We start from the raw sequence: 27,730 nt of genomic DNA on the forward strand, positions 1-27,730 counted from the left end.
GTAGAGAAGAGAAGAGACGTCAAAAAGAAAAACCAGCAGAATAAAAAGTAAAAAAAAAGACATAGAAAATAAAGAAGAAAAAAAAACAAAAAAACAAAAAAAGAAAGAAAGAAGAAAATGATAGAGAAAAAAAATTAAAGGATAAAAAGAGAAAAAGATGAATAATTTATATTAATCTTATTTTAATTTATGTTTATTGATTTCATACACTTATTAGTATTGATTTTAAAGTTTTTAATGTTAGACAATGATTACTTTCATAGATTAGCTTTATTTTAATTTTGTATGTATCAAATTCTTGATCTAACTATTTTTGATTTATGCCATAAAATTTTATTTTAGGTTTTAATGAAACTTTTCGGCCCGCGCAAGTCGCAGGCTAAACACCTAGTGTCTCTATAATCACGAAAATACTATGTAAAACCCACCCGTATTATACCTGACTCGAATATTCTAAAAAATGGAATTTCTTTAAAAAAAAACTTATTCAATTTAAAATCAGAAAATAAAAAAATTGAAATTGTTAAACCGAAAATTGGGTAAACAAAACCGAACCGAGTAGATTTAATTTTGAAAACCAAACAAATTTGATAAACTTAAAACCGAGCTCAAATCAAACTCCTCCTTTCTCTCTTCATCTTCCCCGAACGGCTATCTCCACTTCCTTCTCTCTTCCGAAAATTCTGCAACTTCCCCCTTGAAACGACACTCGATTTTGTAACTGCTCCTTCTTTAACTTCCCCTTCTTCAACTGCCCGTACTATTTATTACAATTTAGCCTTCGAACTTCATCAAGACAAACCCTAAATCCACCCTAACTCCATGGCTAAAATTCAACTAAAGGGCGTGGTATATGATTCGAACGAATCTGTACCCAAGCGCAGCGAAGAAGCAGATATGAAAGATAAAGACCCCGGGATAACACCAAACCCTCCAGCGAATGATGAAGAAACAACCCATGAAGAAACTCGGGGTGAAGAAGAATCATTGATGGAAGCAGACCCAGCCGGTACGGAAACCACCAAAGAAGCCCCTGAAACCGCACCAACACCCATGGACGAGGGTGCGACGGATCAACCAAAGGAGCGGTTGAAATCTCGTGAAGAACCTGAGAAAGAGGGTTTAGCGGATACAGTAGCCGAGGAAGAGGGTGTGGTAGAATCCCAGAAAGAAGGCGAGGGAGATGTATCTGAGGATGAGGCTTTAGGAAGAGAAGGCGAGGAAGAGAAATCAGAGAAAGAAGCCGAGGAAGAGGAATCCGAGAAGGAAACAGGAGAAGAGGAAGTCGAGGATGAGCAATCCAAGAAAGATAGTGGAGAAGAGGAATCCGAGAAAGAAGCAAACGAAGAGGGAGGGGGGACACCCGAGAAAGACGACGAGGGAGAAGGAGAGGAAGGAAATGAAGAGGAAAGAAATGAAGAGGAAGAAAATGCAGCGGAAGAAGAGGATGGCGAAGAGGCAGATGAAGATTTAGAGGTAAGTATACTATAAACAAAATTAAGTTTGGTCGTTGGACAACTAGGACAACTAGGATAACTATTTGAACGAAATTATGTTTGGCATTTGGACAACTGGGACAACTAGGATAACTGTGTCTGATGAAATTACGTTTGGCATTTGGACAACTGGGACAACTGGGATAACTGTGTCTGATGAAATTATGTTTGGTCGTTGGACAACTAGGACAACTATTTTCACGAAATTATGTTTGGCATTTGGACAACTGGAACAACTGGGATAACTGTGTTTGATGAAATTATGTTTGGTCGTTGGACAACTAGGACAACTCGGACAACTAGGACAACTAGGATAACTATTTGCACGAATTATGTTTGGCATTTGGACAACTGGGATAACTGGGACAACTAAATCTCATATGATTGTGTTTCTTGTTTTTATCTCAGGATGCCGATGATGGTAGTCAACCGATGGTGCCTGAGAAGCTTTACTTCGGTCCAACCGAGTACAGCCAGGGTTGTAGGATATTGACAAGGCGCTCAGTTAGAGCTGTTGTGGACAAGATTGATAAGCTTGATGAGGAGAAAGCATGGTTCAGAGCGCATCCTCAATTTAAGCATATTTTTCACATGTTCAAGGAGCCCAACCACATGATTCAAGGGTTGTGGATGCTTCTCCTTCACACTGCTCATACTGATAGGCTTAGTGAGTGCTGGTTTGTTGTTAACGGAGTTCCGATAAGATATTCTCTGGGAGAGCATGCACTTTTGAGTGGACTTGACTGTCGTGATTACCCGGCTGACTACAACAATTTGGGGAACACAAAGTTTGTTAAGAAGCACTTTGGTAGGGCGGATAAAATCAAGATTGGGGAGGTGGAAGAAAAATTAAATGAAATGAAGGAGTCCTCTGTGGACAGGAAGAAAATGGCCCTCCTCTGGTTTTTATGCAAGGTAGTGAAGGCGAAATACAAGACTGATGGTAACATTGATCCGTTCTTGCTCAGAGTTGTCAGTGATTTGAATGTGTGTAAATCATTTCCTTGGGGGCGTTACACATTCGATGACATGATGAAGGAGATTCGGCGTGTGATGGCAAAGTTTAGTGACAGCATGAAAGACAAAAAAGCAGAATGTCCCTTGTCTGTTTCATTCTTCCTCTACAGGTAATTCTCATTCAATAGTTTATAGAAGTTAATTTATTTACATAATTTAGGGTTTAATTTTTTGACTTTTTGTGTAGATACTTGCTTTTGAGTGTATTCCTAGCCTTGGCCGCAAATTTCGAGAAGCCATACCTGCAGAGAAAGACTGTCCGAGGATGTGCAAGCACAAGTTCACCGATGTATGCATGAAAGGCATTTCCATTGGATGATATAAACTCAGCAATTGGAACAAGTGCAAAAGTTAGTATTTGATGGGTTTGGTTATCGGACAATAGGGTACAACTATGTTTGACTTGTTGGTAGTGGTATTAGGACAACTGGTACAACTATGCAATATTAAAGATTATTGGTCGTGGGACAATTAGGACAACTAGTACAACTATGCAATATTAAAGATTATTGGTCGTGGGACAATTAGGACAACTGGTACAACTATGCAATATTAAAGATTATTGGTTGTGGGACAATTAGGACAACTGGTACAACTATGTTTCTTTTTTTTGGTTTGTCACTAATTTGTTTTTTTTTTGGTGCCAGGACATTCATAGCATCTTGAAGCCTGCAGACTCGGGTGAAGAAAAACTATTGAGTCGGATATTAGATCCTGGCTATGATGATGGGATATGACTCATTGATGTAGGTGTTGAGGAATGGATGCATCATCTCACGGTGAAGAAGAAGAAGATCTTCTGGAGATCTTTGTATGAGTTAGACATTCAACATCGGGGTGGAATCAGAGCCGACATTCCTCAAGTACCAGCACCTGAGTCGACATCATTGTTGGAGCTGAGGGCTACTATTGGTCTGTTGGAAAAAAGAGTGGCGACGCTTGAGCAGTTAGTCTTTCACCAATCCTCTGCACCATCCGCATCTTCACCAGTTGGCACCCGTCAACCACCACCCGCGTCCTCACCAGTCTCCTCTCATCCACCCGCAGGTGGCTCCCATCAACCAGGTGCATCACGTCCTACCCTAAACTCGTCGTACTCTTTATTGGATCGTGTGGAGGTGTTGCAGCGTGATGTCTGGCATCAAGGGATAGTGAGAGCAATTGTGGCGAACAACCGTTACAAGGTTAAGCTGGTTGACACATCGGAGGAAGTTGAGTTCATGTATTGGGATGTTTGGCCATCAACTGCACCACCACCTGCATCCGCCTCAACACGCGCAGCACCACCAGAAGCATCCTCCTGCGGGAAAAAAAACAAGAAAGCCAAGAAGTAGAATGTCTTGATTATGTTTAAGATTATGTGTTTTTCTTTGTGGTACAACCTTATGTTTTCTGTTTTATTAGGACAACTGGTACAACTTAATGCGATATATTAGGACAACTGGTACAATTTCCTTCATTTATTAAAAAAAACTAGTACAACTTCAGTTGCTTTTTCAGGACAACTGGTACAACTGCGTAGTTTTATTTAGGAGAAATAGTTCAAAATAAAACAAAGGAGAGTAGCAACATAACATGGGGAAAAAAGGTAAATAAGAAACTGAAAAGCTCATCTTCTTCATCCTTAACTCTTTTTTATAGCTTCCTCAAGGGATGCCACCTTTGACTCCAACTGGTTTAACTTGGAGAAAACGGTGTCAAACAAAGTCCGCATGGCTTCTTGAGTATCATTGAGCATTTCAATCTCTTCAAGTATTGCGACATCCCACCATTTCTTGAAGCCACAACTGGGAACCTGAAAACCCGGAAAAATTCAGATGATATTCAATTTATAAATCGAAATTAACACCCAATTGACTTACTTCTGGGAAATTTTTTGGCCCACAACAGCCGTAGAAGCAACCGTAATATTTTCGGCCCCTGACCAGCGCGGAGTTGTCAGTTAAACACCCAATTGGAGCTAAGCCGCAATAACAAACCTTTGGCATTCCCTTTTGTACAAGGCATGGCAGAATGGTCCTGACTCCATTGATTTCGGGTCCCCATCTAGTGGTCATCCCGTAATCCTTCTTAGGCAAGACAGAAGAAGAGCCATCATTCTTCTTTTCAGCCAATTTCGCGAGGGCTTTCTGATATTTATCCATGATGCGGTGGAAACTCTAAAAAACCTATTTAGAGGAAAAAATGGGAAAGTGAATAATAGGAGAAGAACCCTTTGACCCTTTTCTATGAAAGAGAAAACGGTAAACGACAACCAAAAAGAAAAAATAACATATAATATTATCCTCAGCCGCCATTGTCACACGTGCATTTTTTGGTGACATCATAGTTGTACCTAGTTGTCCGGTTGTCCCAAAATTGTCATAGTTGTCCTCTGGTTGATTTTTAAGTTTTTTCAGTTGTCCTTTATCAAGAATTCCGTTTTTTTAGTTGTCCCTTCAACCCTTGAACATTTTATACCTGCCCCAAGGGTTTCACGACCATCCTTTTATATTTCCCATATTTTTACGTTTAGCCTCTTATAAGATTGAAACTATTGTCAAAGAATGCCTTATACCATAAGGGTTATTTCATTAAAAACACAAATGGTTTATCTTATTTTCAGAAAATAATAAGTTTATTTTATTTTCCAAGCGTAGTCGTTGAGAATACAGTAGTTAAGGTATAAGGCTGTATTTGTTTAGTGTTTAGTAATTTAAAGAAATTAGTTTGTCCTGGTTATCATAATTGTCCTAGTTGTCTAAGTTGCCCTATTTGTCCTAGTTGTCCTAGTTGTCCTAGTTGCCCTATTTGTCATTGTTGTCCTTGTTGTCAACTGTTGTCCTAGTTGTCCTAGTTGCCCTATTTGTCGTAGTTGTCCTAGTTGTCCTAATTGTACCAATTGACCACTTTGTACCTACTTGTCTTAGTTGCCCTAGTTGTCCTAGTTGGTGTAGTCTAGTGGGTAAACAACTAAATTAGCAACCTCCTCAGGAATAATCCAAGTAGAATGATGCGGCACCATATAGATGGTTCTGTGGTAAGCCATAGCCCAAATATCAATCAAGTAGTATCTCGAGCATAAATCGAAAATGTGTAAGTCTCTTCTTCTTGAGGACGTCCGCATCATTGCAATGGTTGCGGCTATTGCATGAACACATGAAATCTTATCAATATCAAACATGCGACACCCACAGCTTTTTGTATCCAAATTAACCAGATAGCTCTTCCCATCAACTCCAACTACACTGTATTCAAGCCCGGGTAGATTTAGCTCAATCACATCTAATTTGGTCGCAATTGCACATTGTTTATGCAATTCGTTTTCCACAAACGGCACCAGTTTCTTCGAATATGATGCACCAGCTATGTTATTCCTATACATGTTGAACTATTCAGACACTTTCTCAACATACGCATCAATCAAAGGCAATAGTGCATACTTTCTCGCCTTCTTGAAGACGTTGCTCATTGATTCACATGCATTGCTTGTGTCCAAGTTGTACTTGTCTCCTTTAAAATTCCACCGTGCCCATTTTTCAAGAGGAAGACCATTCTCTAAGTACTCCGCAGCTTTGGGAAACATTCTACCAAATTCGGTGTATGCAATTAGAAACTCACTTTCGGTGTACTTATGAGCGCACTCAATGAATTTTTTAGAACACAAATTCTTCCAACCATTGGCTGCTTTAACCCTCACATTACGAGACAAGTGCCACACACAAAATCCATGCTGAGACTGAGGGTACACCTCCTGCACTGCCTTCGCTATGCTTGTGTGTCTGTCACTCATAAAAACAATCTCAGGATTATCTGGTATAACAGTTTTGAGCATTTCTAAAAACCACCTCCAACTAGAGTCTTTCTCACTATCAATTACACCCATTGCAATGGGGTAATGGTGATGATTAGGATCCTGAGCCGTGGCAAATACTAGCATACCACCATAAACATTCTTAAGAAAAGTCGCATCCACGACTATGACTTTCCTCATTGAACTAAAGCCTTCTATGCTGGCACCCAAAGCAACAAAAAGATACTTGAACTTATTATTACCATCCACTTTCACGTTCGCCACTGTACCAGGATTCACCAGCTTCAACACATACATATAAGAATGCAATCTTTGAAAGCTTTCTTCCGGACTACCCCTCACTTGACTTATCGCGAGTTTTTTTCCTCTCAAGGCAGTAGAGTAGGACACATTCACATGAGCTTCATTTTGAACAACCTTCACAATACTTCTAGGAGCCGGTGTGTCCACTACACCTGGATACGAAGCACGCAAAACATCTGCTACAACTTGTGGAGTGCCTTTTCTTTTATTCTCAATTGTGCTGGTAAGGACCCGAGAGCAACTATGCATTTTCCTGTATACTCTAAGGCTGAAGTAAGTTGAATTCTTCATTCTTACAGCATGTACATACCATGAACAACCATGTTTCGCTTGACGGCATTTAAGAATGAGTCGCCCAGGATCAGACTTCACTGTTTTGACCTCAAAACATCTCTTATGCTAAGCTCTGTCAACCAATACTCGCAACGTCTCTTTCGATCGAAATTCTTGATTCTTCTCAAAACCAGCACCATCTTCCCATTCAAGAACAAACTGAGTCGGTTCTAAAGCCCCAGGAGGCTCTACGTGATCATGCTCATCCATACCATATTCTGCAGGCTCTACATGTTCATGATCATCCGGTTGTGAAACAACATCATCAATCACTATCTGTTTCTGAGTCTCAGGTACAGCCACAATAGTAAGTTCGTCCTGTTCTTTCTCTGGTTCCTCGATTTCAAGCATAATATCGCTTGTTTCTAGCTTCTGAATCTTATCTCTTTCCAAATCTTCCATTATCTCCACATGCAACACAGATCTAAGTCCCTCTTTATCCACAGTTGTTAGATAGACATACACATCACCATCATCAACAATACATGACTCATTCAGTGGCTTAGCTACCAACGGAATGTAGCTTAACTTGAGCTTCTTCTTACTATCGTTTACCCCAATCTTCTTGCATATACCACATACAACCATCGAATATGTAACCTCATCCAAAGAGGTTTTAAATGATATAGCATAGATGGAGCTTCTTGATATCCATTTAAACTCCTCTCCTTCCTTATAATAACATCCTCCATACTCAAAATGTATGTTTGTGTGGCCGCTCATCCTCTTCTGTTCACAAAACCAAAAAAACTAAGTCATTAACGAATAACAATATTTCGTATTTTCTCACAGTTGTACCAATTGTACCAGTTGTCCCACATATCTCAATCAGTTATCCCAATTGTACCAGTTATCCCAATACATTCCGGGTCCTAATTGTCCCAATTGTCCCAGTTGTCCCATTCCTTTCAGTTAACCCAGTTCAACTCAGTTATCCCAATTGTACCAGTTGTCCCATTCCATTTAGTTAACCCAATTGTACCAGTTAGCCCATTCCATTCAGTTACCCGAATTGTACTGGTTTTCCCGTTACATTCAGTTACCCCAATTGTACCAGTTGTCCCTTTCCATTCAGTTAACCCAATTGTACCAGTTGTCCCTATCCATTCAGTTAACCTAATTGTACCAGTTGTCCCATATCTCACTGATTCACTATACAAACCTACGATTCAGCTCGATTCAACGGCAACAAGTTAATTTTTAACACTCAGAAGACTAAATCGACATATATACGCTACTCTACTATCCAATGTGCAACCTAAAACGACCGGAATTGACAAATCGATTACTAAACCCTAATCCCCAAACTCTAGAAAAAGTTTACTTTATTACGAAATGACGGTTCTGCAACGAGATTTGGCGAACACCACGGGTTCAGAGAAGGCCGGCGCACCGCGCCGAGCGATAATAAACGAAGACGGATTCGAGATTCGATCGGACGATTTCTGGGGGAAGATTTTTGATTTCGGGTTTCGGTTCAAGATGTTAACCCAGAAATTGAGAGAAGCAGATTCGGTTTTGGTATTAGAATTTTATAATTTCCATTTCTCAATTTTTTCGATTTTCAAAATTAAAAAAAAAAGTCAGCAATGCCATATCCCCTTTTCATTAAGGGTATTTTTGGAATATCACATGCCTTATGGCACCCAGACTCAAATGTGGCAGGGTAGATTTCTTTTTCTCATTTATGGCTTTTCAGCCATTAACTCTGATGTTTTTAGCAGAAGAATGGCGATTTAAAAAAATTCAAAATTAAATGATTTATTATAACGGTGGCATAGCGGACCATATTTCTAGAGATAAGGTAAAGAGAAGGTAAAATGCTCAAAAAATAACATAGATAAGGTAAAGAGGATAAAATAAAATAAAGGATAAAAAAGTCCAAAAATAAGATAAGTACCCCATTTTCAGAAAGTGCCTTTTTTGGCAATTAGACTTTTTAAAAGTATACCTAATGGTAATATTCTCTTAATAAAAATACTATATCTAATTATATGTACTAAATTAAAAACCTCTAAAACACATGTTAGTACTCTTTCTCTATAATGAATATGATCATAACCAATCCCATGACATCAAATTGGATATAAGTTCTAATTGACACTCTTAAAAGAATTTTAACTTGGATGAACCACAAAAAAAAAAAAAAGATAGATTGGTTCTTAAAAGTTTCTTTAACACTGCAATTTTGTTCAAGTCTTCGTGAGAGTTTGTCGTAACAATTTTTTTTTAAGTCCTTTTTTGTTTATTAAAGTTCAATTATTGACGAAGATAGCCTCTGAAGTGGTCAAGCGAAAAGGGAGGTTTTGTTTTGACAGAAGATGGTGTGAAAAACCGGAGACAAAGGAGATCGTTAAAAAGAGTTGGGAAGCTAACCTGCGTCATGGATTCGACAAAGGTCATGGACAGAATTGCAAACTGTCGGAAAGATCTAGCCAAATGGAAGCGCTCATCAAACTCGAACTCCAAGCTTAATATGCAGAGATTAAGTGAGGAACTGGATAAAGAATCGGCGAGCACTTCTCCAGATTTTCAAAAGATGGCGAACATCAAACTGGAATTACTAAAGGCCATTAAAGAGGAGGAAGTGTATTGGAGACAAAAGAGCAAGGAGCGCTGGTTACTTGCGGGTGATAAGAATACAAGCTTCTTTCATGGGAAAGTTAAAACGCGAAGAATGCGCAATAATATCGCAGCACTACAAGATGTGAATGGTGTCGACAGATTCTCGGAAGCAGAGAAAGGAAATATAGCTGTTGAATACTTCTCTACTTTGTTTAAATCCTCCAATCCCACTGACCTTGCGGAGCTGTTGGAGGGTTTTCCAGCAAGGATATCACAGCATATGAATCGAGAGCTTGTTAAACCAGTTACCGATGCGGAAATTCAACGTGCAGCGAAGAGTATTAAAAGTGACAGTGCTCCTGGAGCCGACGGAATGACGGGCAAATTCTTCCAACACTTCTGGGATATTACAGGCCCTCATGTCGCAATAGAGGTTAAGCTATTTTTCGAATCAGGTTGCTTACCTCAAGGCTGGAACTTTACGCAGATTGCTCTCATCCCAAAGAAGCCAAATGCGAATGCTATGACGGATCTACGCCCCATTAGCTTGTGTTCAGTCACATATAAGATAATTTCTAGCATTTTATGTGCTCGCCTGAAACGATTTCTTCCGAAGATTGTCTCCCCGACACAGGGTGCTTTTGTCTCAGGAAGACTTATCTCGGACAATCTCCTTATAGCTCATGAGATGGTCCACGGCCTACATACAAATCCTCACTGCAAAAAGGACTTCTTAGCTATTAAGACAGATATGTCCAAGGCGTACGATAGGGTGGAATGGGGTTTTCTCGATGAGCTTTTTAAGAGAATGGGTTTCAATGACAAATGGAGATCCTGGGTTATGACATGTGTGACATCGGTGTCATATACAGTTCTCCTGAATGGACAGGAACATGGATCTATTCGGCCTGCAAGAGGACTCAGACAGGGTGACCCTTTGTCTCCTTTTCTTTTCATACTATGCGCTGAGGCTCTGGTTCATGTAATGGATAAAGCTGAGCAAGAGGGCAGAATTTCGGGCATGAGGCTTTCTTCTAAATGTCCTCCGATTCAGCATCTCCTCTTTGCTGACGACAGTTTGTTTTTATGCCGTGCTTCTTTGAGAGAATGCTCTGAATTCTTGCGATGCCTGAAGCTTTATGGAGACTCTTCTGGTCAAGTCATCAATTTTCAGAAATCCTCAATTACCTTTGGGCTGGAAATCGACCCTATATCTCGAAGACTTATCTCTAATCTGTTGAATATTGATAAAGGAGGGGCGGGTACTTACCTGGGGTTGCCCGAGTGCTTGAGTGGCTCTAAGCAACAATTGCTGGCCTTCATTGGGGACAAGTTGAATAAACGACTCGGCAGCTGGTATTCTAAGACTCTGTCTTTGGGAGGCAAAGAGATCTTGCTCAAATCAGTAGCGATGGCACTTCCTGTCTACGCTATGTCATGTTTTCGACTGACCAAACACCACTGCCGGAAAATCACTAGTGCGATGTCAAGCTTCTGGTGGAATGCGTGTGAGAAGAAGAATAAAATACACTGGGTAGCGTGGAAGACATTGTGCAGATCGAAACAGAATGGAGGTCTGGATTTCCGAGATATAGAGACTTTTAACCAGGCTCTCCTAGCCAAACAGGCATGGAGAATCATGAACAACCCTGACAGCTTGATTTCCAGACTCTATAAAGGTCGATACTTTTCGACTAAAGAGTTCCTCGACTGTGGGAAGGGATATAGGCCGTCATATGCCTGGCGAAGCATCTTGTTTGGCAGGGAACTTCTTAAGACAGGCCTCCTAAAATCTATTGGCAATGGGAATAATACGAAAGTCTGGATGGACAAATGGATAATGGACGAACATCCCCGAAGGCCAGTTAACAAGCAAATCTTCTACGATCTGGAATTAAAGGTTAACTCTCTAATATCACCGGAAGGTCGATGGCGAGAAAACACTGTGAGAGATCTATTCCCTCCGATGGATGCAGAACGAGTTTTGAAGCTTACCATCAGCAACTCCAGTGACCGGTTTATATGGGCATATTCAAAGAGTGGAGCATATTCTGTACGGAGTGGATATTGGTTGGCAGCAAATCACCCAACAATTGCTGAGCCGGTACGATCTCAACAAGAACAACGAAAGCTTGACTTGATGAACCGATGTTGGAAAGTGAAAACCATCCCCAAGATTAGAGTTTTCCTTTGGCGATCAGTTGCAGGTGCTTTGGCTGTGGCTTCACGCCTCAATACTCGGGGCATACCAGTGAATGCTACATGTAAAATGTGCCAACAGGATGTAGAGTCGATAAATCATGTTCTTTTTACATGTCCCATGGCTCAAAACATTCATGTTTGGCTGGCACCCCCTCCCCTACCTCATGTTTTTCAGATAACCTTGAAAGCAATCTCTCCTTTGTGCTGGATTATATGGAAGACACTACAGTAGCAGCGCAGATGAGAACGCAGACTCCATGGATCCTATGGGCCATTTGGAAGAATAGGAACTCCATTCTATTTGCCAGTAAACAGGAATCTTTGAACTTGATAGTTCGTAATGCTATAGAAGATGCGAGCTTATGGGACAAGCTGAATATGAAGGCAAATGAAGAGGATCGTAACAGGCGTTGCTCAGGTCCTGTCAATTCCCATTGGCAACCGCCTCTGATAGGTTTGTTTAAATGCAACCTCAATGCAAATTGGCGCAATGATAAGCTTCATAGTGGTGGTTCCTGGACCCTGCGTGACCATCAAGGAACAATCAAATACCATGCAAGAGAAGCCTTTACCCCCTCTGCTTGTAGGATGGTAGCTGAATTCAGAGTCTTGATATGGGCTATGCAAAGCTTAAGGGATCTGCACATCTCAGAGGTAACGATTGTCTCAGACCTCCATGCGGTTGTGGATGCAATCTCTGATCCATCGAGATGGCCGAGATATCGGGCTTATACGGATTACATCAAACATCTTCAAGGTTTTTTCTCCGTATGTTCCTTTGAACTTGAAACGATAGGAGCAAATCGAGTGGCTAGGGAAATCTCTAAGAGCGTGACTCGTGACGGGAGATTCCAATCATACCTCGCTATAGGAGGACCTTCGTGGTTACATCATTTGATTCACCAAGGTTTTTAATTTTTTGAGTATCTCAAACACTCTTCCCTTAGAGTGGATACTCGTTTTATGTAATGTTCTCATGACTATGGTTCCTTTTATCTCACTTCAATGAAGTTTCAGACGAAAAAAAAAAAAATTCTATTCATAAGTTTTTAAAAGCTGAAAACGGTGGCGTTTAATAGATGCCTGCACATAAAATCTGTAAAGGTTCAGACTCCGGAGGCAAGATAGTTTGTAGTTCTTAATAAGCATAAGCTTAATGTGATCTACTGGCAAAGCTTTCCGATCATGTCTCCATAGTCTGAGCTGTATAATATTGCACTGTTGATTATGTGAATTTGGTCATTGACTTGGCTGATAACTATTCTTCACGAGTATCACAGAGCTTAAGGTAACTCGAAACTCTTTTAAAAAATTTCCCTGAAGCAACTTCGTTATCTTGATTGTTGTTTTTGTTCAAACATATCATCGATCAGTTTCGTCGCTCAAAACCATTATTCTCGTTAGCAAATATTTTTCCTTTTGAGAAAGATCTTTCCATAAGAATAAAACGGTGAAACCATTTGATACCACTAAAGTACTTGAAACCGAATATGTACTTTGGTATGTCGGAACTGTTTTGAAGCTAGGACATGGTGGAATATTATGTTCTGAAGTGATAAACAATGCATATCTCTGTCTCTTTGTCATGAGTGGTTAAACTTTTAAACCAATTAATATGTTTCTCTAAAATCTTTGGTAGCTGTTAATTAACTAAATGTATAAGGAAGAACAAAATAATTTGTAGCGGAAAATTGCCTGTTGAAAGAAAAATAACAAATGAAATAATCTCGTATCACCGATCAGAACAAATCAGGTTTGGAAGAACAAATCAGGTTTGGAAGAACCAAACAAGTCTACACTAATCCCGAGTAAACCGACTCCTAAGTAACCCGGTTACTAAGTATGAGACCGTGGAAAAATAATTTCCGTTTTTATTAGACAGAGTAACAAACGAATGAGGACGAAGCGGACCATCAGAAAAGTAACATCGGTTAAGAGATGAACCGCTCGCTTTAGGCTTTAACCTTTTCAGAATAGCTTGTCATGTAGCTTCGGAGAAGTGTAGACCGCCACACATTTGAACTGTAAAACGCAAGTAGCCCAAAAAAAAAAAAGCTGTTACATTATACGATCGAGTAAACCAAACCGTACCAAACTGAGATTTAACTTTGTTTTACCTTCTCTTGTCTATATTTCATGCGTATAGAATTTAAGAGGCATCCTTTGGTGTTAAGCTGCAGATCTTGCAAGGCCTGAACAGATGCTTTGAGATCGGAGGCTTTGTACATTGTGTAATGCTCAAGAGTTGGATTCTGGACACCAAACCAAAAAAAAAAAGAGTGAGATTTATTCAAGATTCAAAATTCGTGGAAGAGAACAGAGGCGATCTGTGTGTTTACGAAGAAGAGAACAGACCCAAGGGTGGCTAAATTGGTTCATTGTCCAGTTGGCAAGAAAAATGGCCGAAGCAGCGATAATCGAAGGAAGGAACTTCAAGAATTGATAGTCTAATAACGTCAGTTCCGTGAGATAATTCGCCAGAAACTCCATTTCTTGACTTGGGTTCTGCAGATATTCAATATACCAAAAAAGTTTCAATCTTTCTGCTAAAATGTTTGATGAGCATAGAAAGATTTGTAGGGATAAAAAAAAAGAAGGGGAGAAGCAAATTACCGGGTGAGAAGCTTGAGCTGCTCGAAGAAATCTCCTGCAAAAAATGGAAACTTGGAATCACTGTAGACCACAAACAACAACATATGAACCATTTTCACTTTGTCTAGTGAGATTACCTGAGGAATGTTTTTGGAGTGGGAGCGTAAATTTGAAAGCTAGAATGCTTGACTACTAGGCTCTCCATTTCTAGGACCTGATCTCCTGTGTAAGCGTTATCCGAGATGAAACAGAACTCTTCAATGCGTGGTGCACAGATCTCCTCATACTTTCTTTAAGAAGATTCAAGATTACAACCAAACTCTTTTAGATGCTGCTTTTGTGACAAGCACTGTTTGATATATGGGAAGAGATTGTCAATTTGGTGATAAGGAACTTACGAAGCAATGAGCATACAAGTGATGCCGAGCAGTTGAAGTCTTTGTCTTTCCATGTAGTTTCCATGTAGATACCAATCTATGAGATATACTGTTAGGTAAAGAGTGTCAGGCACAAGTGTGTATTCCTCTGCGACCTGAAAATGTTGACTTGTAAGAAGTAGATTAAAAGACTCCAAAAGTTAAGCAACAAGAAAACAAATGGATCTAACACTAACCTCTACAAGCCAATCAACCAGAATTCCCCGCATTGTTTGAGTCACATCTCTTTGTGTTCTCTCCATAAAATCAGGAAATGGTCTGCGTTTAAGCTATGTAATAGACCAGTCGTTAGGAAAAATCCGAATGGATTGTCCTAAGATATCAAAAATTCAATGGGGTTGTTACCTCAGCAACACGCAGGTTGTTATAGATTTCAGGTGCATAAAGGCAACAGAGTAGATGATCCTTATCATCTGAATCAATGTCAACGAATTTCGGGATACTTGCCACAGTGGAACTTCCTGTTGATTTTGACCAAACTTCTACCTTTTCATATGTGACTTCTGAAGTAGCAGAAGATGATTCCACCATGGAAGAACTTGCCCTTTCCTTCTTTTTCTGCTTGATATTCTCCACCTAAAATGGAAAAAACAAAAACCGAATTCTCAGCCCCAAACAAAAACAAAAAGCATACTTCCTGTCAATTTAAGAAGCAGCATTGTCCATGTAACAACCTGAATTTTAGCTGCATTGAAGCAACTTGTGTAAGAATTAACATTTGTGATATCCTTAAGAACAGCTTGCTTCTTATGTGCATTGGCTTTCTTCTCATCCAAGGCTGTTCTTTTACTGTTTTTTGATCTGAGAACCAGACCCTGATTGATCTGTGTTGTTGTAGCAGCCACTTCTGAGGATGTAATCATTTTAGAGGAAGCACGCAGAGCAGACACAATGGCACGAGTTACAGGGCGACCATGGAGCGGTGTTGTGTTTCCAGAAACAGATTTCTCCTTTCCCATGGTTGAAACCCTTCTTGGAGGTTTTGGGTCTTAGTAGTTAGCAACACATCATCATTTAGATATCTGTGAAACTGAATTCAAAGATCAATGATAATAGAGGATACAGCCAAACAGAACAAAGAACTCACATTTTCAAGACGGGACAGAACACCCAAGTCGAAGAATCAATAATTGAAAATTTGCAAATTGAGAACTCTAAAACTAATGTGAATAGAAAACATAAAACTAAAAAGCAGTCATATACAGAGTTTCGATTAACTTAGAAAAGAGAGATTCGAATAGTTTTCAAACGCCAATGTCGGTCTTTTAAACTCTAAATCAATGTCTAAATCGAAATTTAACGAGGAAAATTGAAGAAGCAGTGGTTTTGAGAAGTTTATCGATGATCTTACCTCGTCTCTGTCCCTCGAGTCGAGAACACGATTGAAGAATGAGTGCTTCTAATTCAAGATTCTCTTCAAAACCCACAAATCAAAAATCCTAACCCACAAATTTGCGAATTCGGTGTCACAATCACAACATCACATAGTCATCGTTCGTTCTCTACTTCTCTTTGTCGAAACTCGGTAAGAAGAAGAAAGATGAACCAAATGTTCAAAAAAAAAAAAAAGAAAAAAGAAAGATGAGCCCTACACAACTGCAAAAGCGACGTCACTTGGTTCTTTTTATAAAGTTTTTTGATCAAGTGATTAGTGGTTAATTTTTTCATTTTAGGTAAGTGATTGAATTTTGATTGAGTCGTTGATGGTTAATTGTTTCCATTTGCTATTTGATTAATTGTTGGGGTTGATTAAGTGTTTAGTGGTTCAATTTTTCAATTTGCTATGTGATTGAATATTGACAGAGTAATTAGTGGTTAATGTTGTCAATGTGCTATGTGATTGAATTCATGATTAACTGATCAGTGGTTAATTTTTTCCATATGCTGTGACTAAATTAAACATATTATTTTTTATATAAAACTATATGTTTATATAAAATTCTTTGTTTAATTTTTTTTAACATAGTATTTTATCTAAATATTTTGGCAACTAATCAATCATTCACCTTTTTTCATCTTAATCACGTTTGCTATTTTGGGTTATACAAATTAGTGGTTAATTTTGTCAATGTGCTATGTGATTGAATTCATGATTAACTGATCAGTGATTATTTTTTTCCAAATGATGTGACTGAATTAAACATAGAATGTTTTATATAAATATTTTGGCAACTAATCAATCATTCACCTTTTTTCATCTTAATCACGTTTGCTATTTTGGGTTATTTGTCATTTTCGTTTTCCATTGTTGTAGACTTAGTAATTAATGAGGAATTATGATGTAATTGTGTTCTTGTTTTTTTTTTCTCATAAATTTAAATTTAAAGCAGAAACAATTAAATAAAGGAATGATAAAGGAAGAATGGTCCGAATGAGAAAGACTTTGATCCAGGTAAATGCATAACACGAGAATTGTTCAAGGGAAAAACGGATGGCGATTCTAAAGGCGATTCAAAAACAGTTACTTTTACAGTTATTTCAACGGTTTGTATACCGATTTATCTTGGTCACTCCGGTGACGGTTTATTCATCCACCGGTGAGAATGGAAAACACGAACCCATTTCTCTTTCGGTTTCGGAAATTCCCACTCTTGAACCCACGTTTAGGAGTGATGCACTATCCCCATCAAATTCGATGAAGCACAAAGTGTATAAAAGGAGAACTAGATTTCGAAGAATCTCACAATTCATCTCACAAATTCCTACAGTGCTATCTTTCCCTTTGAGATTTTACACAACCCTTCTGAGAATGGCTGATAACTTGAGAATAGTGGTGCAGGATCTCAACCTTGGTGCTGACGATGAACCTTTTGCTCTCCCAATTGATGTTGTCAATCAAGCAGTGAACGAGAATCGGTTTGTCATCATGGGGCGTCCCACCATCCCTCGAAGGCAAAACATCCGATCCATCATTGCTAACCTTCCTCGCATTTGGGGCCTTGAAGGACTCATCTTTGGGTGAATCGATGATCATAACCGTTTCCAGTTCATATTTCCGACAGAAGAAACATTGGAGAATGTTCTTCGCTGTGGACCTTGGGCATTTGCGGAAAGAATGTTGGTTCTACAACGATGGGCACCGGTTGATGGATTTTGCAATGCTCGACTTCATCCCGTTTTGGATTCAGATCAGGGGAATTCCTCTACAGTTTGTCAACCAAGACGTCATTGCACATATTGGGCGTTCTTTTGGAATGCTCATGGAGGTGGATTACAATGCAGAAGCGATTGCAAGACGCGAATATGCACGGGTTCGTGTCAACTGGGATATCACTCATCCCCTGCGTTTCCAGCTTCATTTCCAATTCACACCAGGGGTTAACACTTTGCTGAGATTCCGGTATGAGAGGCTTAGAGGATTCTGTGAGGTTTGTGGAATCATCACACACGATTCAGGAGCCTGTTTGGTGCAAAATGGTGGTGCAATTCACATCTCTGATGATGAGGATGGAGATGAGGACGATCCAGAAGTGGTGAGACATGAAGGTCATGTAGTTCAAATCTGTGAACTGAACGAAGATGAAATCATTGCGGCTAACAACAATGATGATCAACAACTTCCAAATGGCCCTCAACAACAAGATGAGGATGGACCTCCGGAGGAAAACAATGATGAAGAAGTCATTGCAGAGGAGGTCATACCACTTGAAGAAGTGCAAAGGATCGAAGAGGAGGAAGATCCAATGATTGACGTTGATGCCGGGTTTGCGAATCCAATGGAGAGAGGGGAACTTGACATGGATGAGATGTATAATCCAGTTCCCATCTACGAAAATGCAACTGGTGATGTGCCTGGTGCTGATCTCAGGCATGGTGAACTTACGATTGCAGAACAGCAAATAGCTCGAGACTATGCTGCCTTTGATGAAGACATTGTGGGATACTTACACCGTAAAAGAAATCTCGATGAAGAGGATACTGCAACAAGGAAGAGGGAAATGGGGATCGATGTAGGAAACAGCAGCGGTGGTGACTTGTCTACCACCACGAACCAGACCGTTGGAGGCGCGGTGGGCCCTGAACCACCATTGCCTCCATGAGAGTACTACATTGGAACTGTCGAGGGTTGGGATCTGATTTGACAGTTCGACGCCTCAAGGAGATAAACCGATCTTATCTCCCGGACATCATCTACCTATCAGAGACAAAACAACAGAATGACTATGTTCGAGATGTTGGTTGCCAGTTAGGTCTGTCTAAGCATGTAATAGTTCCACCGGTAGGTTTAAGTGGTGGTTTAGTTGTCTTTTGGAAGAATGAAGTTGATGTTTCTGTTTTTTGCAATCTCCTAATCTTGTCGACTGTTTAGTCAAATGCAATGGAATCAGTTTTTTCTCTTCATTTGTCTACGATCACCCTGAAATTAAGATGAGAAATCATCTTTGGGAGAGATTAGAGAGGTTTGGAACAAATAGAAGAGGTCAACCATGGTTCATCATTGGCGATTTCAATGAGTTTTTTGGTAACAATGAGAAAAAAGGAGGGCCTCCAAGACCAGATCAATCATTTCGAGATTTCAGACGTATGACCAGAAGTTGTGAATTTACAGAGCTCAAGACCATTGGTGATAAATTTTCTTGGACTGGACAACGAGGTCAGCATAATGTCTCATGTTGTCTTGATAAATCTATGGCAACAACTGAATGGCACCAATTATATCCGGCTTCAGAGACAGAGTATTTGGAATTCATTGAATCAAGTATTTGGAATTCATTGAATCAGACCATCGACTTCTTATAACGTTTATGTCGGAAGACACTGCAAACAAAAAAGGGAGATTTCATTATGACTGCAGATTCTTTGATAAAGAGGGCTTCCAGGAATCAGTGATTCAAGGATGGAACCATCAACCTGTAAGACAGACAACTCGTTTGGACCTATCTTCAAGGATCAAAAATTGCAGGATACACATTTCTCAATGGAAGCAGAAGAACAGACCCAATGCTGCAGAGAAAATTGGAATTATCAGGAAACGTTTGGATAGAGGAATATCAGCTGGAACTCTAACCATTGCAGAGAAGAAATCTCTCCAGAGTCAACTTAATCAAGCATATATGGATGAAGAGATATTTTGGAAACAAAAGAGCAGAGTCAAATGGCTAAATGAAGGAGATCGTAACACTCGTTTCTTCCATGCCACCACAAAGACAAAGAGAGCTCGAAACAGAATCAATTCCATTAAGGACGATCAAGGGTTGATTAAAAGAGGGGAAAATGAAATCCAACAAGCTGCACTAAATTATTTTCAAGAGCTTTTCACCTCTAAACCATGCCCTGAAGCTCTATATACAGAAGTCTTTCAAGGTTTCCACCAACGAGTTACACCAGAGGTTAATGGTGACCTTACATCAGAAGTAACACTGGAAGAAATCAGGAGAGTTGTATTTGATATTGGCCCTCATCGAGCACCTGGTTTTGATGGTTTTTCTGGTGATTTTTACCAAAAGTTTTGGGATGAGATCAGTCCTGCATTGTTGAAAGAGATTCGCAGTTTCTTTCAAGAGGGTACTCTAGATCCCTGCCATAACCACACCAACATTTGCCTTATTCCCAAAACTACACCACCTGAGACAATGAAGGATTTCAGACCGATAGCTCTTTGCAATGTTGCTTATAAGGTAATCTCCAAAATACTGGTCAATAGGCTCAAAAAGCATCTGTCAGGATTGATAACTGAAAACCAAGCGGCTTTCATCCCTGGAAGAATGATAACGGATAATATCATTATAGCCCATGAAGTTTTCCATAGTCTCAAAGCTCGCAAGCGTCAGTCAAAATCCTATATGGCGATAAAAACGGATATTACAAAGGCATATGACCGCCTAGAATGGAGGTTCTTGGCTGAAACAATGAATCAAATGGGGTTCAGTCCAAGATGGATCAGCTGGGTAATGACGTGTGTTTCTACTGTTAGTTTTTCAGTGCTAATTAACGGTCAACAGTTTGGATCAGTCATACCAGAAAGGGGAATTCGCCAAGGAGATCTCTTATCTCCATATCTTTTCATACTTTGTGCTGAAGTTCTATCACATCTCATGAACAAAGCAATGACTGAGAGGAGACTACAAGGCATCAAAATTAGCAACACAAGCCCAATGATAAATCATCTGCTATTTGCAGATGATTCTCTATTCTTTACTTTGGCAAATGCGAGATCATGCAGGACCATTAAACAGATCCTATCTGTATATGAAATGGTATCAGGTCAGGCGGTCAACCTCCAGAAATCATCTATTACATTTGGAAGTAGAGTCCAGGAAACTACCAAAAGGTATATGCGCAATATACTTGGTATCCACAATGATGGAGGTCATGGGAAATACTTGGGACTTCCAGAACAGTTTGGCTCCAAGAAGAGTGAAATGTTTAAGTACATTATTGATAAGGTGCAGGAAAGAACCCAATGATGGAATAAGGGGTTCCTTTCTCAAGGTGGTAAAGAAGTTCTCCTTAAATCGGTTTCCCTAGCTATGCCTATTTTCTCCATGAATGTTTTTAAAATTCCTAAGAACATTTGTGAAGAAATTAATGGTATCTTAGCAAGGTTTTGGTGGAGTAAAGGTATGGACAGAAAAGGGATGCACTGGTATGCCTGGAAAAGGATGAGCTTACCAAAAAGAGAAGGTGGCCTTGGTTTTCGAGATCTGGAAAATTTCAATAAAGCCTTACTTGGAAAACAAGTTTGGCGATTTTTGCAACAGCCAAATTGCTTAGCAGCAAGAGTTTTACGAGGGAGGTACTTTTCTGATGGTAATATCCTAACTGCAACAAGGAAAAGAAAAGAAAAGCTTCGTATGGTTGGAAATCTTTATTAGAAGGAAAGGAACTGCTGAAACAGGGTTTGCGATTCACTATTGGGGATGGCTCTTACATTGATGTCTGGAAAGATCCGTGGTTACCAACACACCCTGCTCGTCCGCCTTTACCAAGGAATGGAGTTGATGAAACCATTTCATTGTCTCAGCTTTTCAATCCAAGAGATGGATGCAATGAAAACAAGCTTCGAGAACTTTTCCTTGATGATGATGTTCATAGCATCCTTTCGCTGAAAATTTGTCACCAAGCAAGGAAAGATCTACTAGGATGGCATTATACAGAGGATGGAATATACACAGTAAAATCGGGATATTGGCTGAGTACTCATTTACCAACCAATGAACCTCCTTTGGCACCGACTGGAAATGCAGCTTTGAAAACTAGAGTATGGAAGTTGTCAACAGCCCCGAAGCTAAAGCATTTCTTGCGGAAAGCATTATCAAAAGCTCTCGGAACAGGAGAAAATCTTAAACGTAGACATCTAATCCGAGATTCACTATGCAAAAGATGTTGTCGAGACGAAGAAACGTTTAATCATATTTTCTTTGATTGTGCTTATGCACAAATGGTTTGGCAAAGCTCAGGAATCTCAAACCGACAACTAACTGCATCGGGATCAAGCTTCGAAGAGAAGATTGATATCTGCATTTCCTACAATACAGCCTCTAAACTATCTCACCACAAACATCTACCACTCTGGATTCTTTGGATATTATGGAAAAGTAGAAACACTTTGTTGTTCCAAAACCAAACTATTCCTTGGCGCCAAACACTGAGACTAGCAAGGCAGCATGATACATCTGAATGGAGGAATGTGGCTAGCAGAATCATTAGACAAATAAACCCCCAAGATGGACACAGACACCAAGAACGACGATCACACCATTGGAGAAAACCAAAGGCGGGTTATATTAAATGTAACTATGATGGTTCCTTCTTGAACAATAACTCATTTTCAAAAGCAGGTTGGATTCTGAGAGATGAGAAAGAAACATATCGAGGTTCAGGACTTGCTCAAGGGAACATAGTCAACAGGGCAATAGAGAGTGAATTCCAAGCCCTAGTTATAGCAATGCAGCATTGTTGGAGTAGAGGCTTCAGAAGACTGATCTTTGAAGGAGATAATCAGATAGTCATCGATCTCCTCAAGGGAACAAAACTAAGCTTTGGACTATACAATTGGATCCGTGAAATTAAAGTCTGGCAACAACGTTTTGAAGATGTACAATTTGAATGGATTAACAGAGAAGGAAACAGAGTAGCTGACATTCTAGCCAAAGCCCAACTTCCTCCGAATGTCTCTTACATTTTTCATAACCTTGTACCACATGTAATATCTGATGCTTTACATCAAAACTATGTATTTTTGCTAATTAATATAATTAAGTCGTTTAAAAAAAAAAAGGAATGATAAAGGAATAGAAGTTACGTTTCCCAGTTAATGTATTATAATTTACATATTTACTTGATTCTATCACGTACGCAGAGTAATGATTTTTTATATATAAAATTTGTTTTAAAAAAAATTGTAGATTAAAGGGTCTGATTGGTTTAGAATTAGATTATAGTATTTTAGAAAGAAAGACAAGCATTGAATAATCAAGAATTGTTTCACATCCAATTGTTTTTTTTATATAGCTTACTGCAAATAAACCTGTCATGTAAGAAAATTTTGCAATACCCATCACCACAGAATAATGCAAATCAACCTTCAATGTGATTCAAACCGCAAAACAATCCTCTCATCTAACAGACGTTATATCGATGGTAGCAGTTATATGTACACGTCAAAGTAATTATATGTACACGTCAAAGTAATTATATGTACACGTAAAAATTATTATAAATTAGTCCAATTATGGGATTTTCGTCGATGCTATCAATATTGAACACATGTAAAGCCGTTGCAGGATGTAAAGCCGTTGCAGGATACTAGTTTTATACAAAAAAAGCCGTTGCAGGATATTGATATGCTAGAAAAAATGTTTGGACGGGTATATTAGAAGTGAAGACGGGTGGGCGGTTGGAAATGGTTCTGATAGGTATGTGCCAGTGGATGATACACAAACCAAAGCAGATGAATCTGATAAAGGTGAAGACCAGGAATCAAAATTTTGTGAAACACCAAGCACCCAAGATCGTACTCGCTCAAACAAAACGCATTCAAACGTTAATATTAGACGCAAATGTAAAGGTTCAGGGAGCAGTGAAACATCTGAACTTTTCATGGCATGATTGTCGTTCGGAGACCATTAAATTTGCAGGATAATCAATGGGTTCCGACAGAGATAGAGCTGTACGTCGTATTCACCAGCTCTCAAATTTGGAATATAACTCATCTTTCTATTGGGAAGTGACAAGCCTAATCAAAAATATTGAGACAGCTCGACAGATGGTTCTGGGATTGTCAAACGATGAGCATGTTCTCAATTATCTACAACGATCAATTCAAGTGCCAGGAAAGCCACCTGCTTATCCAGAGTTCAATATGCATTATAAACTTTTATTTATATTTCAATAATTTTTAGTTTCACTAGTATTACTTATGTAATAAAAAGTTTCCAGCTTTTGTTTTAAATAAAGTTATAATTTATCATTAAGTGGTGCTCTAGGGCTTCTCCCATGGCGATAACGAGTGCGATTCTCCCTGATCTGCTATGGGCTCGTGAATCTCACTGTCTTGCTTAGCTCCTCCTCGCCGTCACCCCTTCTTCTGTGCTCCTCACGGCCCCTATGCTCGTTTGCGTCTTTATCTTACTGTATTTTGCAGTTTCTACAAATCCATTCAAACTACTTGCTTGCTAGCACGGTGCGATGGATCGGCGATTCTCCAGAGATGAAAAGGGCAAGGATTCTGGTAGATCTCATCGCTGGGTCTGAGAACCACCCATCAAGCTACCCGATGAAGCCAATTCAGATCTCATAGAAGCAAACAAACTCACCCTAATCGCCAGAGTCCTGAACCCGGCGATCTAAAAACCCAAAAACCTTGTCGTGTTCATGCCGCAAGAGTATGGAGGACAAGATTACAGGGAGAGATCTAGGTCCGGAAAAGTTCCAGTTCAAATTCAGAAGTGAGGCAGACCTCTAAGCAGTCCTCAATGAAGCACCATTCTATTTCAAGCGTTGGATATTTGTCTTGCAACGCTGGGAGCCGGTAACTTCAGATGCGTTCCCTTCAAAAATTCCTTTCAGGGTTAGGGTTCACGGTATACCAGCACATTGTTGCACTGCAAACAATCTTAAAGCGATTGGAAAGGTGTGTGAGCCGAAACTCGCACAACCAAAAATTTGTTAAGGAAAGCTTAAGGGATCCGAAATTTCTAGGGTTTATCGCAAGAACGGTAAGATCAAAAGAAAGTTTTTTGCTGGAAAAGTGTTTATGTCTTTATTGCTTAGGGTTGTAAAAATTACATTGTGAATGAAATACATCGTCTATTTATACAAGCTCTCTAAATCGCCTAGCCGAGAATTTCGGGAGAGATTTTCAGAATATTTCCTTATTGCTTCGTGCGGCTGCCATCACAATACTTTGCCTAGTTTACCACCTCCCAGGCTTCGGTTCGGCCCATCTGAACAACCGGCTCAGCCCAACACAGGAGGAAACGGCTCGGCCCATTTCTCTTCTTGCACGGCTCGGCCCAGTCTTCGTTTTCCTCACGGCTCGGCCCGTCCGTCTTCGTCCGTGGCTCGGCCCACTCGCCTTGATCGATATGGCTCGGCCCACTTGGTTTGTATATCGGCTCGGTTCATGTCTGGCGGGTGGCTACTTTTGCTAAATCGGTTTTCCTCGGTACCTGGCCGTTTTCGAGATGGTTTGACCGAGGAGGGGTGAAATTGACCCCAACAGTTAGCCCCCCCAGCTCGTCAGTTTCGGAGACGAAAGTGATGAGGTTCATTGTTCTTGGCCATAGGATAAACCATCGAGTTAGGCCGTTGTGAAATGATCGAAGCGTAATAACGAGCTTTTGCTGAAGTGACTGTTTCGAAAAGAAATGCCGAGCCAATTAAAGATAATGGCGAACCGTTTATAGTGTTGAACCGTGTGTCAAAGTAATGACGAGGCGTTTAAACAGAATGCTGAGCCGTGTTTCGAGGTAACAACGAGGCGTTTAAAGTGAAACAGAATGCCGAGCCGTGTTTCGAGGTAACGACGAGGCGTTTAAAGTGAAACAGAATGCCGAGCCGTGTTTCGAGGTAACGACAAGGCGTTTAAAGTGAAACAGAATGCCGAGCCGTGTTTTGAGGTAACGACGAGGCGTTTAAAGTGAAACAGAATGCCGAGCCGTGTTTCGAGGTAACGACGAGGCGTTTAAAGTGAAACAGAATTCCGAGCTGTGTTTCGAGGTAACGACGAGGCGTTTAAAGTAAAACAGAATGGCGAGCCGTGTTTCGAGGTAACGACAAGGCGTTTCGTGACAACTGTGCCGAGACATCAGGTGAAGATTCGGAACTCCCGTCCGTTGGTCTTCCAAAAGAAGAATCTCGGGCATTAGCGCGTGTAACCGACGCGACCAAAAATTTGTTTATTCACTGCGGATTCCACGCGCTGTTGTATTGATGGCTTTCCGAGGTTCACGCGGAACTCACGCGCCTCCGCCTGTTCTATAAGAAGGTGAATCCCCTTCTTTTTTGTCATAATTCCAGATCTTCGATTTCACTAAAGGTAGCTCTCCCTTCTCTCTTCTTTCTCTCTCTAGTTTATTTATTTTCCGGCTAGGGTTCCGAGGCCTCCGATGCTCCAGATCTTTTTCCGACGAAAATTCGCAGCGTAGTACTGTAAATCCTGTACAAACTGTAAATCATGCCGAACCACTCCGACGATTCGCTGGATCCGCTTTTTAACTACGAGCCGAGCCGTGTAGATGCCGAGGTGAGAGGCGTAACAGGATCCTCCGAGGCGTCTGTCTCGCCGGGCCCTTCCAATCGTTCATCTGAAGGTGACCAGGCGTCGAATCGCTCAAATCCATCAAGTGCTCGCTCTCCAAATAACGAGCCGTCAGTTTTGACGAGCTGCTCCCGGGGTCTTACTTATAACGAAGACGTTGATTATGCTGCAGTAAAAGCTGAGGAGGAAGCGTTTTTGATCCGGTCGATACGAGGCTTGAATTAGAACGTATCATGGCATCCTGAGGTGCTTATTCGTCTAGGCAGGGGAAACACAAACGAGGGAAAAGACATAAACCCGACCCGCCTGGTTCCACACTCTCCTCCCCCGACTCACTTGAGGCGTTGCGATGCCGTTTTGGAATATCCGAGGCGGTAGAATTCGTCCTTCCAGAGAAGAACGACCGAGCGGACAAACCCCCTGAAAATCACTTTACCCTGTACGAGGCGTTCTTCGAGCTCTGTTTCCTCTGGTTCCCGATCCTTGGAGTTATCCTCGAATACCTCTGGAAACATGGGATCTCGATTGGGCAGATTATGCCGAGGGATTTGCGGCACATGATCGGCATCCTGGTTTGGGGTTTTGAATGCGGACTTGACATTGAGCTGGATCATCTGTTAAACTTATTGGAGATCAGAAAGGCTCCGAAGGGGGGCATATTTTATATTTCCAACAAATCCAATCGCCGGATTATAAGCGGTTTTCCAAGTAAAGATCAGTTTTGGACCGAGCGCTTCTTCTATGTCTTGGTGAACGAGGCGTCGGTTGGCGAGGACTTCGTTCAAAAAACCAAGACCGCTTGAGGACCACTTGGTAGCCGATCTGAAGCTTTGCCTTGGCTCGGAGCTGTTATGATATAATTTTCCCTCACTAAACTGGTTGTTTTGTTTTTGCAGTTCGGAGCATTCTACCCTCAGTTCCTGACGACCTCTTCGTTGTTCGAGATACTCTTTTGGCTCGGAGAGTCAATTGGAGGAAGCACTTTACATTCGAGAGAGTGAAAAGAGCGCTAGCCATTTTCGCCGGAGTACCTGTAGTTCTTCGTCCTCGAATTCTTCTGGAGATACAAGGGAAAAAAGTGTGATCGTCACTCTCAGAGACAGAAAAAGGCGTGAAGACAAAGAGGCTGCAAAGCGAGCCGCCGAGGCGGCTCAAACAGAGGCCGGGGCTATCCCTCAAGACGATCCGCCGAGCCGTGAAGGGGAAGGTACGACCCGAGCTGTGGAGGCAAACATTACCGAGGCGATTGAGAGGGAGGTGGCGCCCGAGGTGGAACCGGGGGAAATTA

The 27,730-nt window shown here is 40.6% G+C and overlaps 3 protein-coding genes across 4 annotated transcripts; 1 reads left to right on the forward strand and 2 right to left on the reverse strand.

Annotated features, from left to right (window-relative positions):
- Nucleotides 1-5,883: 5,883 nt before the first annotated feature.
- Nucleotides 5,884-6,900, reverse strand: LOC112086586 (protein FAR1-RELATED SEQUENCE 4-like). Its single transcript, XM_024155555.1, has one exon. The coding sequence runs from the start codon at nucleotides 6,898-6,900 to the stop codon at nucleotides 5,884-5,886; it is 1,017 nt and encodes a 338-aa protein (XP_024011323.1).
- A 2,425-nt stretch (nucleotides 6,901-9,325) lies between these two features.
- LOC112086588 lies at nucleotides 9,326-12,624 on the forward strand. Its single transcript, XM_024155556.1, has 2 exons — nucleotides 9,326-11,771; nucleotides 11,885-12,624. Exons 1-2 carry the CDS (start codon nucleotides 9,326-9,328, stop codon nucleotides 12,622-12,624), a joined length of 3,186 nt encoding a protein of 1,061 aa, XP_024011324.1.
- Nucleotides 12,625-13,398: 774 nt separating this feature from the next.
- On the reverse strand, nucleotides 13,399-16,281 carry LOC18018949 (cyclin-A2-4). 2 transcript variants are annotated; one of them, XM_006402072.2, is made up of 10 exons: nucleotides 16,090-16,281; nucleotides 15,413-15,760; nucleotides 15,084-15,314; nucleotides 14,915-15,007; nucleotides 14,700-14,833; nucleotides 14,439-14,591; nucleotides 14,323-14,356; nucleotides 14,065-14,214; nucleotides 13,827-13,961; nucleotides 13,399-13,731 (listed from the first exon to the last, which is right to left on the reverse strand). In XM_006402072.2, the coding sequence occupies exons 2-10, from the start codon at nucleotides 15,695-15,697 to the stop codon at nucleotides 13,678-13,680; spliced, it is 1,269 nt and encodes a 422-aa protein (XP_006402135.1). In that variant the 5' UTR covers nucleotides 15,698-15,760; nucleotides 16,090-16,281; the 3' UTR covers nucleotides 13,399-13,677. The 2 variants fall into 2 exon arrangements, with proteins under 2 accessions (XP_006402135.1, XP_024011941.1); XM_024156173.1 differs by having other exon boundaries at nucleotides 15,413-15,768; nucleotides 16,090-16,243.
- Nucleotides 16,282-27,730: the final 11,449 nt, after the last annotated feature.

The sequence above is a fragment of the Eutrema salsugineum genome, unplaced genomic scaffold (genome assembly GCF_000478725.1).
Source record: "Eutrema salsugineum unplaced genomic scaffold, Eutsalg1_0 scaffold_2, whole genome shotgun sequence".
NCBI classification, from domain to species: domain Eukaryota; kingdom Viridiplantae; phylum Streptophyta; class Magnoliopsida; order Brassicales; family Brassicaceae; genus Eutrema; species Eutrema salsugineum.

Bases quoted from the DNA above. Each gene is read 5' to 3' on its own strand.
- LOC18018949 (XM_006402072.2), bottom strand. From the start codon at position 15,697: ATGGGAAAGGAGAAATCTGTTTCTGGAAACACAACACCGCTCCATGGT. The intron at 14,834-14,914 runs GTTAGTGTTAGA...CAACATTTTCAG, and splicing joins TGGTTGATTGGCTTGTAGAG to GTCGCAGAGGAATACACACT. The intron at 13,732-13,826 runs GTAAAACAAAGT...TGCGTTTTACAG, and splicing joins TGAAATATAGACAAGAGAAG to TTCAAATGTGTGGCGGTCTA.
- LOC112086586 (XM_024155555.1), bottom strand. From the start codon at position 6,900: ATGAAGAATTCAACTTACTTCAGCCTTAGAGTATACAGGAAAATGCAT.
- LOC112086588 (XM_024155556.1), top strand. From the start codon at position 9,326: ATGGATTCGACAAAGGTCATGGACAGAATTGCAAACTGTCGGAAAGAT. The intron at 11,772-11,884 runs GTAAAATGTGCC...CATGTTTTTCAG, and splicing joins CATACCAGTGAATGCTACAT to ATAACCTTGAAAGCAATCTC.